The following is a 19,583-nucleotide window of genomic DNA, read 5'->3' on the forward strand; positions in this document are numbered from 1 at the left end:
CGGATGGAAAACCTCTCTCTCTCTCTCTTTCTCTCTGTCTCTCTGTAACTCTGCCTTTCAAATAAATAAATTTTTTAAAAAAACTATTAGAACAGTGAGAGAAACACAATCCTTTTCCTGTTACAGTTGTAGGCTGTGCCCTTTACCTTTAATTTGTACGTAAATTGTTGAGTTTTAAATGGTAAGCTGCCAATGATATTTTAACCCAAGAAGGAAAAAAAAAAAAAACCAACGCATCACTTGGCTTATTGAATCCAGAGTAATGTGTGATACGCTTTGAATGTTTAAAACCGCAAGTCTACAAAGTGATAAAATTTCAAGGATTTATCCCTTTTATATGTGAGAGTGACACATTTGGGGTTGAGGGAACATTAAGAACAAACAACTTCTGTAAAACAGACCTGAGACTAAAACCCAGGTCTTGTGTCCGGTGTTGTGTGCAGTGACACCAGCTGCAATGTTGGCAACCCATATGGGTGCTGGTTCAAGTCCTTGCTGCTCTACTTCCAACCCAGCTCCCAGCTAATGTGCCTGGGAAAGCAGAGTTAGATGGCCCAAGTACTTGCACTCCTGCCACCAGTGTGGGAAACCTGGATGAAGCTCCTGGCTTTGGTCCAGTCCTGGCTATTGCAGTCTTTGAGGAGTGAACCAGAGGGATGGACAATCTGTCTTTCCTTCTCTCTTTGTAACTCTGCCTTTCAAATGAATAAATATTAAAAAAGATAAAACTCCGGTTTTTAGATATTCAACATTTCCCATTAAAAGAAGTTCCCGGACTGGCACTGAGGCATAGTAGGTTAAGCATCTGCCTGCAGTGCCAGCATCCCATATAGGCACCAGTTCAAGGCCTAAAATGTTCCACTTCCAATCTGGCTCCCTGTTGATGGCCTGGGAAAGCAGAAGATGGCCCAAGTGCTTGGATTCTTGTACTCGCGTGGGAGACCTGGAAAAAGCTCCTGGTTCCTGGTTTTGGACTGGCCCAGCTCTAGCTGTGCAGCCATTTAGGGAGTGACCCAGCGCATGGAAGACCTCTGTCTCTCCTTCTCTGTGTCTGTAACTCCACCTCTCAAGTAAATAGATAGATCTTTGAAAAAAAAAAAAAAGTCCCAATGAATGGCTATTTTTGAGTTGTATGTTTTTAGTTGGTGATACAATATTTGGGAGAATTTCCTTGCTCCAGCCAAAGGCAATGCTGCGGTTACTTCATCTGTACAAATGACACAATGTGCATTAGAGCCATATCATGTGCACCTTTAGCTTGCATAAATTCTACAAAATGAGTGAGCAAAACAAACAAACAAACAAACAAACAAAAAAAAACACCAGATTTGATGGTCCTGGCATTTCTGCCCATCAAAGCCCTCAATGTATACATGCCCTGGAGAAAATGTGAGGACAGAGACGGGCACAGGCCCCTCCCCTCAGCCCGCATCACACACCGCGTGCATCTCCCCAGGCTGAGTGTGAGCTCAGAGTTGAAGCTAATGTGGATATTACACAACACGGTCCCTAACACGGTGCCATGCCTTGTGCGACTCCGCCTGCTGCTGGGAGGTGGCTCCAGGCCGCGTCCCCTAACGTCCCCGCCCCCAGCTGTATTCCAGGCACTCCGTTTTAGCTTCCAAAGGCAGTGGTAGCAGCCTCTTACAAGGCAGCTGCTCTTGCTCAGGACAAGCTTTTCTCCTCACGCTCACTGAGGCTGAGTCAGAACTAACATTCCCGCTTGTAAAAGGAGATGTGGTTAGCCTGTGACAGTCAATGCCTAGTTTCAGTTCTTAGTTTCAACGGCTGGCTAGGAAATGGTGTGTGGTGGTGATGGAGGAAGCAGCTCAACCCAGTTTATGGTGACCCCTTTAACTGTCTTCACAGTGAAAAGGATAACTAATATTCAGTGTAGGCAGACACAGGAAAACAGGCACCTTCTACGTTACTGAAGGAAGCATGAGCTGCTGTAGAGGGCAGTTTGGCAATATGTACTTAAAAATTCAGACATGTACACTCTTCTGACCCCAAACTTCCACTTCTGAGAATATAGCCTATAAAATGCTTGTGTATGTGTACAACTATCTGTGTATAAAGATATTTTCTCTGTTGCATTGCTGGTGATATTGTATAGCCTCAACAAACTGCCAATGAGAAGTGCCTCAATAAATGAATTATCTTAAACCCATGTAAAACGGGGCCGGTGTTGTGGCGCAGTGGGTTAAAGTCCCAGCCTGCAGTGCTGGGATCCCATATGGGTGCCGATTAGAGTCCCAGCTGCTCCTCTTCCTGTACAGCTCTCTGCTATGGCCTGGGAAAGCAGTGGAAGATGGCCCAAGTCCTTGGGCTCCTGCACCCACGTGGGAGACCTGGAAGAAGCTCCTGGCTCCTGGCTTCAGATCAGCTCAGCTCTGGCCATTGTGGTCATTTGGGGAGTGAACCAGTGGATGGAAGACCTCTTTCTCTCTCTACCTCTACCTCTCTCTGTAACTCTGTCTTTCAAATAAATAAAAATAAATAAATATTTTTTTAAAAAGCTGTGTAACTAGTATAACTACAGTATTAGATTAAATACTATTAGGTTTACAAGAATGACAGCTGTGCGAGCCAGATAGTAAATGGGGAGAAAGAGTCCCAAAGCAGTAGAGTGGACGTCAGTCACTCTCTGTCGATCAGCATCCATCTTCCCTCCCTCTGTCTACAGGTTCTGTTTTTAGCTTTCGGAAACCACTCCCTTCTATCTGGAATCAGCGAGTGGTGAGTAACGAGTGGGCATAGCACCCATCTCGTTCTCCTGCTCCTATGAATCTGAATCTTGAACAGAAATGAAACAAAGACTAGAAACACATCCAAACGGCAGTGCCTTGAGGAGCATCCATTAGTTCCTGCCTTCTACGTCACAGAAGTTGCTTCTCCAGTGTGGTTCTTCATCTTTTCCAGTTCCGTTTGCCAGCTCTGTCACCTACTCCATATCCTTCCAACAAATTCCTTTCCACGTTTATTGCTATTGCTTGCAAATCAAATAACCCACAGACACAAAAATAATCTCATTTTTGTAAAGTTAAAATAATTTGTAACATATAAGCTATATGTGCATATAGAGGGGGAAAAACCCAGAAATATGTATGTGTATATATATATATATATAGCAAGTCAATGATGACTGCCTTCATGTAGAACTTGGGAGGATGGGAATCAAGAAAGGAGAAACAGGGTAAGGTTAGGGAAATATTACAAAACTTCAGTCATGTGATCCCTGGAGATCTAAATAACAGAATTGTGACATACTTAATTATATTGTACTGCATACCTGTGATTTGCTAAGTTAGATTTTAAATCAGATCTTTCTAACACACACAATGTATGTATACATGCACACACAAATAAAAATGTAGAAGAGACATATGAGGGGTCTTTGAAAAGTGGGAAATTCATATTATCAAAAAACTATGCATAGATTTCAAGATTTTTTGCACCAAAATAAACACTATTTTCCCACACATTTTCTGAAGTTCTCTTATGTATGTTAATTAGGTTGAATGTGATCATTTCACAAATTATTCATATATCAAAATATCAAGCTACATATCATAAATATACGCATTGTTTATGTGTCACTGGCATCTCAGTAAAGCTGTTATGAAGAACTCTTAGTAGTGAGCTTTAATATATTTGATATCAGTCTTTCTTCAATGTTATTTTATTACTTTTGTAAATAGAAAGAAAAACCTTGAACGTTTTCAGGAAGGCAGCTCTAAAATAAGGAAAACTTAGGCTCTGAAGAGAGATGCCCTGACTGAGTTACTCTTTGCTCAGTTGGTCAGAATCTGATCCTGATGAAGTCACACAGTTCCTGTCCTTCTGAGGGAGCAAGTACTTTCTAGATCTTTGATTGACGATAATTATTCCTTTAGCCTCAGATTTCCTCCAAATGCATGCTATTAGAAAACAATAACTGCCAGATGAAAAAAATCCAGCATATCCTATTAGACTTTTTCATTTTGATTTTTTGGCTTCTAACAAGACTCAAAATGTCCAATACTGAATGGATCAATTTCTCACTGAACCACCCGCTCCAAGCTTCTCTGTTTCTATCCAAATCTACATTTCTCTAGACATAATTATGGTTTTCCCCCGTTGTCTCTTGAGCCCTGTTTATTTTTTGTTAAAGATTTATTTATTTATTTGAAAGTCAGAGTTACACACACACAGAGAGGGAGAGAGAGGTCTTCCATCCACTGGTTCACTCCCCAGTTGGCCACATGGACTGAGTTGTGCCAATCCAAAGCCAGGAGCCAGGAGCTTCTTCCAGGTCTCCCATGTGGGTATGGGGACCCAAGGACTTGGGCCATCTTCCACTGCATTCCCAGGCCACAGCAGAGAGCTGGATCGGAAGTGGAGCAGCTGGTACTCCAACTGGTGCCCATATGGGATGCCAGCACTGCAGGTGGCGGCTTTACTTGCTACGCCACAGCGCTGGCCCCTGAGCTCTATTTATTTTATACTCTAAATCTGTTTCAAACCCAGCTCTCTCTTTGTACCTGTGTATGTACCATGCCCTTCAGAAGACCACAAGTCATTGTGAGATCCAAGACACTTTCCTTGGACAAGAACCGGTTTTCCCCCTGTGGGTGTATTGTCACCCTCACTGAGAACGCATGTTCCGGGCGCAGGCATTCAGCCTGGCAGGTAAGATGCCCACATCCCCCATCAGAGTGCCTGGGTTCCATTCCCAGCTCTTCCTCCTGATTCCAGCTTCCCCCCAGTGCAGACTCTGGGAGGCAGAGGGGACGGCTCAGGTAGCTGGGTCCCTGTCACCCACATCAGCATCCTAGATCTTGTTCCTGGCCCTGGCCCTGGCCCTTCCTGGCCATCAGAGGCATTTGGGGAATAAACCAGCAGATGGGAGCTCTCTCTGTCTCTGTGTGTCTTTTCCTGAATCTCTCAGGAGAGAAAGAGAACGCACGTCCTAGTCAGTCTGTGCAACACCACCAAGTTGGGCTGATCTCTCTAAAGTACAATTTAAGACATATTTCTGTCCTGCTCAGAAAATGCAGTAGTTCCTGCCTCTCCCAATAAGATGAGATGACACACAGGAAGAGCCTGAGCCTGGCCAGTAACTCTATGTGTTCAATAAATTTCAGTTTGCTTCACCCTGTCTTCTTCCCCTGGAATATGGTTCTCCAAAAAGTGATTCTGACCCACTTTGCTGTTAATTGTGTCTGAATGTGCTTGTTCCTTCAAGCAGGTGAACACTTACTTTTTTTTTTTTTTTTTTTTTTTTTTTTGACAGGCAGAGTGGACAGTGAGAGAGAGAGACAGAGAGAAAGGTCTTCCTTTGGCCATTGGTTCACCCTCCAATGGCCGCCGCACACTTTACTATTTTAGCAGCACGCTGGCTCTTTAGGAGTTTTCCTCCGATGCCTCCAGTTTGCGATGAGGTCCTGTTGCACTGACTCACATTCCGCCTTCCTCATCGTAGTGAAGGCCATCACACCCCACCCCCACCCCCACCCCCACGTTAGAAACTTGAAGTCATTTTTGACTCCTCCCTCTTCTGAAATGCCACATCCATTTGGTAAGAATCACTATCAGTTCTGCTTCAGAAATGTCACCCAGACCTGATCTGCTCCCTCTGTGGCCCCTGCCTCCCCCAGGCTGGAACCTGAAAGCACCTGGGCTGATCTTGCTGTCCGTGACTTCTCACCAGCCAGCCTGGCCCCACACCAGCGTGCCAGTTCCCCGAATCAAGGCACAGCCTCCTCATGGCACGCTCATGCTTAGAAGCCTCTGGTGGCCGTGGGTTTAAGTCTGAATTCCTTGCCCTAAGCGAGGCCTTCCGCAGCCTGCTTCTAGCTGATCTTGCCCCGCTGCTCCACCCCACACGTCCACGACTGGTCACACTCAACCGCCCATCAGTCCCGGAATCCCCCAAGCCCTTGCATGACTATGTGCTCACGACACTTTCTTGACGTGTCTGTTTTTGTGCCTGACATAGTGGATTGTAATTGGTCTCTTACACATCTGTGTCTCCTCTTAGACTTGGGGCCACTTGCAGGCAGGGAGTATGGCTTCTCGGTGGCCCTGGCTTCTGGCCCAGTGCCTGGCACAAAGGGAGCCCTCTGAAGGCATGGACTTAGTTTCAGAGCCCCAGCCTGTTACCTCGATGTTTGACATGGAGTCGTAAAATATACAAGTGTCTGACAAAAGCAGGTTGAAGGCAAAAACACTCTATTCTACTTCTTCTGATTCTTTACTACATGCCATGGCTTATAATAAATTCTGTTGCATTTATTTGGAGAAGGTTGCTTGCTTGTTCTGCAATGGGCTTCTCTTACCAAAGGTAAATTCCTTCCCTGAATTGTTTTGGCACTGTGCCACAGGCCGTAAAGGCTAAGGCTCTAGGAGTGAGCAGCACAGACGTGGCCATGTGGTCACGCCCCCGGCACGGCTCCCCGTTGCAGGGACAGCCCTGATGAACACAGCACGTACCTCCCGAATGTTCTGCTGCTCCACTTCATGCCGCTTGATCATTATCTTCCGCTTGAAGAAACGACAGTTTTTGTCGTAGTACAGTCTCTGCTGAGTGAGAAGGTGGGCTTCCTCTTCAGCCTGTGTGTGCTGCAAGTTCTCTTTATGCTTGGATATCCGCTCCTGCTTCTCTTTCTTGGGTGTGCTATGGTCCTCATTCATTTCCTTAAACATAACAAACAAACAAACAAACAAAGCTGGTCTCATCAAACAAAAGGGACTATAACAGATTATTGCAAATGCAGATCAAGTTATTTGAAATGATTAAGAAATGAAATAGAAGGGCAGAAGGGTTTGGTGTTGAACAACACCCCTACCCCAAAGCTTTTCCCCCCAGTGATTGTTGTGTGAAAGGGACACTTGTGAGTTTCCACATTACTGGCTTCTCAGTCTCAGAAATTATTTGCTCACTCATTCGGCCAATACACACTAAACGCGTACCTGTTAAAGGCACTGTGCAAGACACAAGGATCCAATGGAAAACAAAACAACATGGTGTCTGCCATCATGGGGCTTTGCAGAATAGAATCAAAATTAATCCAAGAACTACAGAAATGCACTGAAAATTATGGTGATAACTGCTGTGAAGATGATGTACTTGGTCCTGCCGTAATGTTTAACAGAAAGTGTTTGGGCTTGGTAACAACTAAGCTGAAATTTGAAAAATTGGTAGTAGTTAACCAGTGGAAAAGAAGAGGGAAGAAGACCCTAGGCAGAGGAAAAGGCAGAGGCAAAACCCTTAGGGTGGGGGAGGAAACATGGCCAGGGTGGTCGACAGGGTGACTTATGAGATGTGGATGGCAAGGCAGGCAGGGCCATTGAGGCTGAGAGGCCAAGTTAAGGACTCCAGTCTTCAGCACACGAGAAAGAGATTGGCGAGATGTGTGTGTCATGATGAGGCGCTATTTCACACAGATGACTCTGCCTGTCATGTGGAGAACGGGATGAGGCAGGCGAAGGCAGGCCTGCAGAGACAGCCTGGAGGCCACTGCGAGGTGCAGATGATCGGAGCTTGGTGACGAGGCACATTAAGAAATAAAAAAACCAGGCGATTATGCAAATATCCTTAGTTTGAATTTCAGGGAAAAGCAAGCGTCATTTGAGATTAGAAGTTAAAAACTCTGTTTTCAAGAGAAGAATTCAGACCTTTTCCAGAACATGTGTGCAATGGGTAAAAGCAGTAAATCGGAGCAGATGAGGCGTCAACCCACGGTGAAGGTGAGAAGGCCACTTTTAGAGAAAGCGCAGGGTTCTCTTCTCTGACCAGTTTGACCTGTGCTCCTGTTTTCTCAACTACTCATCTACTCATGCAGCTGAATCACCCCTTCATTACTAACATCTATTTTACTTCACGCTTTGGGCGGCACACAATATATACTATTTAGATTACTTTTGCACTTGGCCAAAAAGTTCTTGTAAACCAACATTTCTTTTTTTTTTTTTTTTTTTTTTTTTTTTTTTTTTTTTTTTTTTGACACGCAGAGGGGACAGTGAAAGAGACAGAGAGAAAGGTCTTCCTTTGCCGTTGGTTTACCCTCCAATGGCCGCCGTGGCCGGTGCACGGCGCTGATCCGAAGCCAAGAGCCAGGCGCTTCTCCTGGTCTCCCATGGGGTGCAAGCCCCAAGTACTTGGACCATCCTCCACTGCACTCCCTGGCCAGAGCAGAGAGCTGGCCAGGAAGAGGGGCAACTGGGACAGAATCCGGCACCCCGACCGGGACTAGAACCCGTTGTGCTGGCGCTGCAGGCGGAGGATTAGCCTATTGAGCTGCGGCGCTGGCCAACTTTTTTCTTTTTTTAAGATTTAATTATTTATTTGAAAGACAGCTACAGAGAGTGAGGGAAGGAGGGGGAGAGGAGGGGAGGGAAAGAGAGAGAGGGAGAGAGACAGATTTTCCATCCTTTAGTTCACTCCCCAGAGGGCCGCAATGGGCAGAGCTGGGCTGATCTAAAGCCAAGAGCCAGGAGCTTCCTCTGGGTCTCCCATGTGGGTACAAGGACCCAAGCACTTGGGCCATCTTCCATTGCTTTCCCAGGTGCATTAGCGGGGAGCTGATCCAAAGTGGAGCACCTGAGACTCAACTGGTGCCCATATGGGATGCTGGCACCACAAGCAGTGGCTTTAACCCACTGTGCCACATTGGCAGCCCCTCGAATGTCTTGTCCCAGTGAAGTCTTACGTGAAGTCTTGGAATGAAGAGAAAGACCTGTTTCCAGCCTGGAGTAAGCAGGGTCACAACAGGTAGGCTGGGTGACTCATTTCTCCATACTCTGATTTCACCACTAGCTTTAGCATTAACTATCAGATTGCACACCCAGATTCAAATATATTCATAAAAATTCACTCCAAAATCAAGGATAAATTATTTCTGGACCATCCATCATTCTGTATTACCCTTACATCGATTATCTATCAATAGTAGGGACAACGGAGATTGTATCTGTAAGTATATGAGCATACTTGTATGAAAATATGTGTCACTTTACGTAATCTGAAATAAACTTTGCTGCATAAGTAGTGATTGCACTGGAAGGTGTTGAAGCTACCCCAGATTGGCTTTCAGCTTATTTTTCTTCATGAACCTGCTCAAAGACCAGGCCTATGGTCTCTGTGCTCGTAAACCTGAATGCGGTGAACCCAAAAGAACCTCTGCCAGAGCAGAGTGGGGCCTCTGAACACTGCTTTCCAGAAGAGGCTTCTAAATGCCGAGTTCACGCAACCTCCAAATGCCTCAGTGTCACCAAGGCTGCACATGGTGGCCACTGTCATAAAGATTGGACCCCTGAGCAAAAGGAAACACGTGGAGTCAGAAATAAGGTACTCAGAGCTGAGAAAATCTCAGAATTTCTTATTGGAGAAATCAAGAGGGGTGGGCATTGTGGCGCAGCGGGTTAACCCACTGCCTGTGTGACCAGCATCTCTCTGTCTCCCTCTCTCTCTGTCACTCTATCAAGTAAATAAACCCTTTTATAAAAAGAAAAAAAGTCTCCATTCCCTCTGTGACCCAGTAACATCCTTCTGTTATATCATAGTTATGCTTACGCCAATCACCAAGAGAAGATGGGGATTGTATGTGACGCTTCTTTCTGTATCTGATTTTCTAGACTTTCTAGTGGCAGAGATTCTGCCCATCTGGCTAGTATGGATCCAATACAGTTTTCTGTCTGGCCCTGTGAGTATTGGTGGCCCACCCTGGCCAGAGAAAAAATCCCACAGCCCATCCCACTTCACTCTGCTTTCTTTCCCTGAGCTGGAGAGGAATCTCACCAATCCTATACTGTTCACCTGCACAATGGAAGATGAGCTTACATGCATGACTGCATATGTTAGAACTACACCCCATACTGCGTTTTATTAAGGCTTCATTCTTAGTAAGTTTACACCTAAGGTATTCTACATCTTATCAGAAGGAAAGTCCAGGGAACCACAGACAATTCACCTCTAAGTGCTGGCGAAAGCAGAGCTGAAGAAATCCTAGCGTTCAGGCCACACTGCACTGCTTCAGAAGGACTCTGAAAGTCCTCTTCATGTTCTCCAACCAAACCCTGCAGAGTCTGTCCCTCATTTATCAAGTATTCTACACCGGACCAGGGATCAGAAAGACACGGCCTCTGCTTTCGGATGCTCACTGGCTAGTAGGGTAAGTAGCTCAAATAATCATTAAAAATGCATGAATTAAAAACTCCACAGACATTTGTCTTGGTCCAGGAAGTTAGCGTAGGCTTCTCTAGAGAAGTGGTATTTGAGTTAAGATCCTAATGATCCTGAATCCTACAAGGAAGAGGAGCAGGAGTAGGAATGAGCAGAAATGTACTCAGGGAGGGGTCAGAAGTAAGAAGAACATCCTGGCCAAAGAAACACTATGTGCAAAGATGGTATGGAAGTGAGTAGTTTAATACATTTGAGGAACCAGAAGGTGGCCATTGTGACTGGAACAGTGGAGAGTGGGGTAGGGGTGAGGGGTAACACTGGCTGGAACCAGAATACATAGGGACTTGTAGGATTTTGATCTGTCCTAAGTTAATTTATTTTTATTTATTTGAAAGGCAGAGAGACAAAGACAGAAAGAGACCTTCCATCTGCAGGGTTCACTTCCCAAATGCCAACAACAGCTAGGGCTGGGCCAGGCTAAAGCTAGGAGCCCGGAACTCAATATGGGTCTCCCACATGGGTGTCAGGGACTCAAGTACTTGAGCCATCGTCTGCTGCCTCCCAGGGTGCACATTAACAGAAAACTGGAATTGGAAGCAAAGCCATAACCGAAACTGGGGACTCTGATATCGGCACAGGTGTCCCAAGTGGCGGCTTAACCACTGCACCAAACACCTGCCCCTTAATGGATCTGAAACCCTTTAGGGTTATGTGACTGGGTTTATGATTCAAAAATATCACTCTGGCTCAATTGGGGAGGATAACCTAGAAGCAGCAAGAGCAGGTTAGAATTAGATCAGTGGATCGTGAAATGTGGTCCCTGGAGAACCTGTCGAGAGTCCCATTTCTGAACTCTATTCCAGATCACCCGAATCAGAAAATGTAGGGATTTCCAGCGGTGATAATGTGACGTTTGCAGACCGCTTGGTTAGAATAGCGATGCCAATGCGGGAAGAGTCGATTTCAAGTTCCAGTGGCAACTTGGTGACCACAGACACTGGAACACTTACCTCTTTTATTTTTTCCTTACAAATCTTATACTGCTTCTTCTGACTTTCTAAGAAAGTTGTCAAATCTTTCTTCTGCTGGGCCAAGATCTGTTGCTGGAACTTCTTCTCATCTGCTGCAGCTACCTTTGCCTGATAAAATAACAAATACTATCTAGATGAATTTGCTCTTATATAGACGACATTCAGCTGTATACATTCTTTAAAGCATTAAAACAACTCCTACGTGCTGAATAATTTAATACTTTAAACAAATAATTAATGAAAACAAACTACAGAAATCTTTTCTCTGAATCTCATATCTTACATGAAGAAAAAATTTTAGCACTTAAAATAAATTCCCAATTATGGGAAAATGAAGGTGATCCATCATCATGTCTTATTGAACACAAAAACATTCTTGGGATGAAAGAACTAAGGATTAATAATAAAGGATTTTTATCATATTCTTGGTAGTCACAGGGTTAAATTATAAAATAAAATTAACAATCATACTGGCCAGTTTTATTTCAAGAATCAAGCTCTAACCAATTATCCCAACTATCGATTTCCTAGTATTATTATCTTATGTTTAATAGGAAAACTAATGACATTTTGTTTTCTTAGATATCTTACATAAGCCATTAAATTCAGGCATCATAGCATTTTGGGGGGTCTAAAGTGGATAAAACACAGCCCAAATACAAGGCAATCTAATAAATATTGGCTCTGACAAGTGAAAAAATCCATTTCAGGGAGCCATCAGATGAAGCACACATGTAAGATGAGGGACTGAAGAGATGGGGGTTAGCTTAGCTCTCATAAGTTTATGCACCTTTTCACTGTTTGCTTCCATTATCAAAAAAAAAAAAAAATTCTTCCATTAGGAAAAATTCTCTCCACCTATTTACCAAGTCACATTCCCCAGAAAGAAACTGATTGGTTTGTTTAATCAATAGCGATCCTGTTTGGACAGAGGTTTGTGCTGCATGAAATGACGGCTGTTGGGGGCTGCTTCCTCACAAGCTGATGTATCCTTCCACGTGGAGACAGCTTAACTGCCAAGTTACCCAGCGGCCTGTCTCCACTTACTCCATGCTCAGGGGCCACACGCGCTCTGCAGTTCTCCACACTATGTAAGTCTTAGCGCGAGTGGGGGTGGCAGGGAAGATGACTCCATTTTACACTGCAGGCACATGGGTGAGAGGTCTCTCTAGCCCAGCATCTCAATTCCCTTTACTTGTGCCCAGCCTACCATCAAGAGACGGATGCTCAAGTGTAGAAGAATGGACAAGAATGTCATATAGAACTACTATGGTAGCTTTAAATGACAATTGAATTTTATTTATTTTTAACTTTTCTTTGTTCACATTTATTTATTTATTTGATAAGCAGAGAGATAAAGAGAGACATATAGACAGAACCCATCTGCTGGTTAACTCCTCAAATGCCCACTATGGCCGGGGTTAAAGCCAAAAACTCAACCCAGGTCTCCAAAGTGGACGGCAAGAACCCAACTACTTGAGCCATTACTGCTGCCTCCCCAGGTGTACATTAGCAGGAAACTGGAATCAGGAGCTGAAGCCCAGTGTTGAACCAGGTACTCCAATGTATGTGATATTAACTGCTAGGCCAAATGCCCATCGCCATCCCTGAATGACCATGCTAAGCGGCCATGTAAGAGGTGGGACCCTCCCGTCCCTGGAAACCCAGCAGGAATGTTCCTCCATTCCTGCAGCCACACCACATCCGCCTCCTCCCAACACCCTGCCACTGTCCACGATGGGCAGGGCCTGGTGGCCGTCTGGAGGCGCGTGTGCACGTACTGACCTCCTTTTCTATGATAGCCACTTGCTTCTTGGCCAGCTTCTCCAGCTCGATGGACGAGTTGTTGGCATGTGTCTCCACCTCCTTCTGCAGCTTGAGGCGGTGCTCGTCCATCTCAGCCTTCAGCTTGTTCTCCAGGGCGATCAGCTGCTTCTGGTGCTGGCGCCGCATCCGCTTATAACCTGACATCTGTTCCCGCAGCTCGTTCTCCTGCTCATGCTCATGGATCTGCCGTGTAACCTGAATCGGGTTGGGGAGCAGAACTCAGGTCACCAGGTTCATGTTCATGGAAGGCAAACTTAAGCAAAGAAGAATCCTCTGGGGGAAAAATGTATGCATCATCGTTGCATCAGTTTACCTCCTCTGCACTGAAAGCTCACCTGAAGTCAGCACAGTGCCGAGTGCTCACTTCAGAACCACTCATTCACTCATTTGTCTTCCTCATTCACGGGGTAAGTGTTAGCTCGCTCCATGTCATGGATGAGGACACTGGCACTTGAGGGAAATAATGTATCCGTTCATTCAAATGGTAAGATTTGTTAATTTATTTATTCAAAAGGCAGAATGACAGAGAGAGAGAGAGAGAGAGAGAGAGAGATCAATCCCACTTGTTGGCTCACTCCCCAAATGGTCACAATAGCTCAGGCTGGGCCTAGACAAAGCCAAGAGCCAAGAACTCCACCCAGGTCACTCATGTGGGTGGGTGGTAGGAACTCAAGAACTTGAGTCATTGTCTGCTGCCTTCCCAGCTGGTGAGAAGCAAAGTAGCCAGGACTCGAACCACACTCCAATTTATGGGCTGCCAGCATTGTAAGCTGTGGCTTAACCTGTTGCACCAGAATGCCAGCCCTACTTACACATTTTCTTAAAAAAAGATTTTTGTTTTTTGAAAGAATTACAGAGAGAGGGAGAGGGAGAGACAGAGAGAGATTTTCCATCTGCTAGTTCACACCCCCCCACACCCCAAGATGTCCTCAACAGCCAGGCCTGGACCAGGCTGAAGCCAGGAGCCAAGAGCTTCTTCCTGGTCTCTAACATGGGTGGCAAGCTCATGGGCCATTTTCTGCTGCCTCCCCCCCGATTTTTTTTAACCAGGGAGCTGGATCAGAAGTGGAGCATTTGAGATTCTAACCAGCACCCCTATGGGATGCTGGCATCAGAGGTGGTAGCTTAACCTGCTAGCCATAATGCCAGCCCACCTGCTTACACATTTTTTATTATATACCATTACATTGATACATGCTAACATGGCTAATAAGGAATGGATTGGGACCTAGGCCCATGTTGCTTCCACTGCAAAGGGTTTCTCAACCTTCCCAATGCTGACAATGGACTGGATACATTCTTTGTTGTAGGATGCCTAATATCCTCTACCTACTGGCCCCTACCCACTAGAAGCCAGTGGCTACTTCCAAATCATGACAATCAAAATTGTCCTCAGACATTGCCAAACGTCTGAGGTGGGGTGTCGCTCCCCCTCTTCGTGGAGGAACGACACCAAGCCCTGCCTAGGCTTCATATCCGAGTCACGGCACCATTATGTCGCTCCCCCTCTTCGTGGAGGAACGACACAGGACCCTGCGCTGTTCTTTCGTCTGCTCGGCCCTCCCCGGTTTTGCTGCTGGTTCTTCCCGGGTTGGCTACTGTCCCTTCCACCTCCGTGGAAGGGCAGTTCCCCCTGGCCACATTCCCCACTTCCGCAGGGGAGCGGCACACCGCCAGCCGGCTCTCTGGGGGCTGCACAGGTGTTCCCTTAGATGTTCCCTTTAGATGTTCCTGGTGCATGCCGTCTCTCTCCTCCTTTATAGTCCTCCTCTGCCAATCCTAACTCGGCTGCCCACACGCCGAGTACGCTGCTCTCCAATCAGGAGCAAGTCCTACAGTTTATTGGTTGAACTGGAGGCAGCTGTGTAAAAGCTGTTTTCTTCTCTCCCAGCGCCATATTGTGGGAGAGCAGATGCATAGAATAAGTCTTAATTCCAGTAACTTAGTCTAGTCTGAGCTGCTCCCCACAGATCCCCCTTTCTTTTTATTTTTGGCGTTGATACGCGCCTGTCTTCGGTGTCCCGCGGCACACACTCTGCTCTACTTGCTAGAGTTGCCACAGGTTCTTACAAGTCCTATCAATCAGGCAAACCGAATCCGGGTCCTCTCTTCGCCATGTTGTGAGGAGGTTTTTAGGCGCTGATGCGTGCCTGTGTTTGGTGACCTGCGGCTCATACTTTGGTCGAGCCGCCTGCTGGCGCTTACCGCCTTACTAATCAGGCAGACCGAATCCAAGCTTTCTCATTGCCGTATTGTGGGGGAGACTTATTAGTGTTGGTTCGTGCCTATCTTCGGTGACCTGCAGCTTATACTCTGGTCGAGCTGCTTGCTGGTGCTTACCGCCTTAATCAGGCAGACCGAATCCAAGCCTTCTAATTGCGGTATTGTGGGGAGGCCTTACTGATGTTAATTCGTGCCTGTCTTCGGTGACCTGCGGCGCATAAGCTGCTAGCCGCCCGCAGGTGCTCATCGCCTCACTTAATCAGGCAGACCGAATCCAAGCTTTCTCATTGCCATGTTGAGGGGAGGCCTTTCTATTTCTCTATTTCTCTATCTCCGGGCATTCCTATTTCTCCCATTTTACTTCTATCTTCCAGCATTCCTATTTCTCTCCTTTTACTTCTAAACTTCTGTTTCTCTTATCCCCGCGGCTTCCCGGCTCCCGCCCCGCGGCAGCTTCACGGCTCCGCGCGGCTCGGCTTCGCGCGCACACTCCGCGGTCTCTCACTAGCCCTTTCGCGTCTGAACCACGGCCTCGCGCCAGCCCCGCGTTCCCTATCTATTCACGCCCCGTGCTCTCTCTGCACGCGGTGGCTTCCGTGAGTCACACAGCGTAGCTTGCGTCTCCACCACTAGCATTCAATCCAAGTTCCCCGGGCTAGCCTGGCGAATTCAACCCAGCTTACGTCTCCGCCCCACGATCTGGCTTCCCGTCCTTTGCTCCCCGGGCTAATCAGACGGATCCCAACCAGGCTTACGTTTCCGCTTCTGGTTTTAACTTTTCGCCCCCTATTCCCGGGCTAACTTGAGAATCCCAAAGTGGCTTTCGTTTCCGCCTCGGCCTGCCCCCCGCGGCTTCAATTTCCCTAACATTTTTCTCTACCCGGTATGTTTCCCCAAGCTTTCCTCCAACAATATTCCTCCCTCATTTCTCCTGGCCTCTCCCCACAGTCCGTATCCGAGTCTGTTTGTTCTAGCTTTCACTTTCGCTTTCGACCTTAGAGATTTCTCCCAGCTTCCCCCCGTAGTCCGTATCTGAGTCTATGCCTAGGCTTTCAATAGCTTCTTCCGGCACCTTTTTCGTCCGGCTTTTCCCTAGGCTGTTTGCTAGTCTCTCTCTCCGATATTTTCCCACTTCTTCCCTCCTAGGTTTCCTATCCGAGTCATGGCACCATTATGTCGCTCCCCCTCTTCATGGAGGAACGACACAAAGCCCTGCCTAGGCTTCATATCCGAGTCACGGCACCATTATGTCGCTCCCCCTCTTCGTGGAGGAACGACACAGGACCCTGCGCTGTTCTTTCGTCTGCTCGGCCCTCCCCGGGTTTGCTGCTGGTTCTTCCCGGGTTGGCTACTGTCCCTTCCACCTCCGTGGAAGGGCAGTTCCCCCTGGCCACATTCCCCACTTCCGCAGGGGAGCGGCACACCGCCAGCCGGCTCTCTGGGGGCTGCACAGGTGTTCCCTTAGATGTTCCCTTTAGATGTTCCTGGTGCATGCCGTCTCTCTCCTCCTTTATAGTCCTCCTCCGCCAATCCCAACTCGGCTGCCCACACGCCGAGTACGCTGCTCTCCAATCAGGAGCAAGTCCTACAGTTTATTGGTTGAACTGGAGGCAGCTGTGTAAAAGCTGTTTTCTTCTCTCCCAGCGCCATATTGTGGGAGAGCAGATGCATAGAATAAGTCTTAATTCCAGTAACTTAGTCCAGTCCGAGCTGCTCCCCACAGTGGGGGAAAAATTCATTCAGTTGAGGACTAAGGTACCGTGGAGCTCTGTGTTGAGTATGCTTTTCCAGAGTATGTCTCTAACAGTCTCAGAAACTCTGACTATCCTTTTAAAATAGCCTGAACAGGATTTATTTCCTATTCTCTTAATCACTTATTCATTTATTTAAAAGACAGATTGATAGGGAGAGGCGGCGGGGAGGGGGGGAGACAGAGAAGGAGAGAAGGAGAGAGGGAGAGAGAGAAATTGAGAGAGAGAGAGAGAGATTGTCCATCCTCTGGCTCACTCCCCAAATGCCTGCAGCAGCTGAGGCTGAGCGAGGTTGAAGCCAGGAGTCAGGAATTCCACCCTGGTGTCCTGTATGAATCAAATACTCGGGCCATCATCTGCTGCCACCCAGATGCATTAGAAGGAAGTGGAGCAGCCAGGACTCGAACCAGGCACTCTGACATGGGATGCTGAGCTCCAAGTGTTGACTTAGCCTGCTGCACCACAACGTCTGCCTCTATTTCCCATTTTTAAAAAATATTTTATTTTTGATTTTTAATTTTTAAATTTATACAAAGTCAACAAATTTCATGTTTTTCAAATATACAGTTTTAAGAACATATTGTTGGGGCCGGCGCTGAGGTGGAGTAGGTTAATCTTCCACCAGAGGCGCCGGTATCCCATATAGGCGCCGGTTCTAGTCCTGGCTGCTCCTCTTCCAATCCAGCTCTCTGCTATGGCCTGGGAAGGCAGTGGAGGATTGCCCAAGCGCTTGGGCCCCTGCCCAGGAGACCAGAAAGACAATTCTGGCTCCTGGCTTTGGATTGGCACCGCTCTGGCTGTTGCCGCCATTTGGGGAGTGAACCAGTAGAAGGAAGACCTTTCTCTCTGTCTCTCCCTCTCATTGTCTGTAACTCTACCTCTCAAATAAATAAATAAATACAATCTTAAAAAAAACATATTGTTACAAGTTGAGAGAATCTTCTTTTAAATCAGCTGTATCTCTCCTCCCCTTCCCACAAAACAGAAAATAGCAAATTACATTTACTAGTTCTCCTGGAAAAAAAAAAGCATTATGATTTTTGGATGAATTCTTAGTAACTTTTTCTGAACCCAGTCTCAAGTAAATATTCAACTAATCAAGGACTACAAACGTAAATCTGAGGACCCCTTGCTTCTATTAAGCCTTTTGTGATTTTCAGTCCTTCCTTCAAATTATCATACCTCTATTTTCCCGTTTAGATTCTCTGATCACATCCTTTTCATTTTTCTTGTCTATTTCAGGGTTAAACGCTTAACTAAGGATTACAACTTTAGTTTTGTTCTTTATTCACTGACTTGGTCACTCACACTGACTATAAGCCTCTTCTCCCCAGCTGAACCCCTAAACAAGCTTCACTGGAAGTTTTCATGCTGTTACTAATTCTGTGCACTTTGTTCAGGTTATGGGTCAGAGTGCGTGTCCTACAAAGAATGGCTCGCCTCACTGTTCTTGGAAGGTGTCCTGGTGTCTGAGTCCTTACTGTGGAGACAGTGCTGCTCTGTAACTGGATAGTATTATCAAAGTACATCATTAAACACTAGCCGAACTTTGAACCTCGCCAGCTGAAACTAACACTAGGTTTCATATTCATTTCTCTGTTCTGAAGGACAATCCCCTTTAAAGTACGAGGAACAAGAGCAGACCAAAAAAAGGATAACATCACCGAAAAGGCACCTAACAGTCTAAAGAAAATGAATGATCTCTGTTGTCATCCTAATAACATGCTATTTTTTCAAATGAACTTATTCCTTGATAAGAGGAAGGAGTGAAGTGGTTTGAAATATGTGTGTAAATTTCACTTCCTTGTATTTTGGCCTTCCTAAGGTGAACTTCAGGGAAAAAGCAACTCAACCATCAGGAAGAACACCATTTAGTCCTTTCTGAATGTACTTTTTTTTTTTTTTACATGAACATGGCAATAAAATCTCTGTTCTAGGGTAATGACTTGAGATATGTTTTATCCATACGACTCATTTTTTTCTTACTTTTCTATTTCTTCTTTAGTCAAATCACCAAAGCTAAGACATGTCGCATTCAGAAGCTATTATGATATATTTAAAACTTGACACAAGCATTGGCTTATGGCCAAGGAAACATTCTCAGGATGGCCATTTCCCTAAACCAAGAAGCCCAAAGACAAAGCAGAAATGAGTTGGGTCAAGAACATTTTCTAACTTAATTGGCGGATGGGTCTCTGTGCCTACCAGGCCACGCTTGGCACAAGTATGTGGCCAAGACAAATCACAAAACTTTACTTGCTATTATTACTGCATAGCACTATTTCAGCAGACATTTGGCTTTTTGAATACTTTCCATGACTTGATAGTCTCCTTTAAAAAAAAAAAGATTTTATTTATTTGACAGGTAGAGGTACAGACAGAGGGAGAGATGAGAGAGAGAGAAAGGTCTTCCATCTGCTGGTTCACTCTTCAAATAACCACAACAACCAGAGCTGAGCTGATCCAAAGCCAGGAGCCAGGAACTTTTTGTGGGTCTCCCACATGGCTGCAGGGGCCAATCACTTGTGCCATCTCTTACTGCTTTCCCAGGCCATAACAGAGAGCTGGATCAGAAGAGGAGCAGCC

The 19,583-nt window shown here is 46.0% G+C and overlaps 1 protein-coding gene across 5 annotated transcripts in view; it reads right to left on the reverse strand.

The window, feature by feature from the left end:
* TAOK3 (TAO kinase 3) overlaps positions 1 to 19,583 on the reverse strand; it is a 200,308-nt gene that overhangs the window by 14,187 nt on the left and 166,538 nt on the right. For all 5 annotated transcript variants that reach the window (XM_051826866.2, XM_070065981.1, XM_051826867.2 and 2 more), the window contains 3 exons: positions 12,982 to 13,218; positions 11,176 to 11,304; positions 6,475 to 6,678 (listed from right to left, as the gene is read on the reverse strand). In XM_051826866.2, the coding sequence (XP_051682826.1) occupies positions 6,475 to 6,678; positions 11,176 to 11,304; positions 12,982 to 13,218 (570 nt within the window). The remainder of the gene's footprint in view (positions 1 to 6,474; positions 6,679 to 11,175; positions 11,305 to 12,981; positions 13,219 to 19,583) is intronic.

Source organism: Oryctolagus cuniculus, chromosome 21 (assembly GCF_964237555.1).
Source record: "Oryctolagus cuniculus chromosome 21, mOryCun1.1, whole genome shotgun sequence".
In the NCBI taxonomy this organism is placed as follows: Eukaryota; Metazoa; Chordata; class Mammalia; order Lagomorpha; family Leporidae; genus Oryctolagus; species Oryctolagus cuniculus.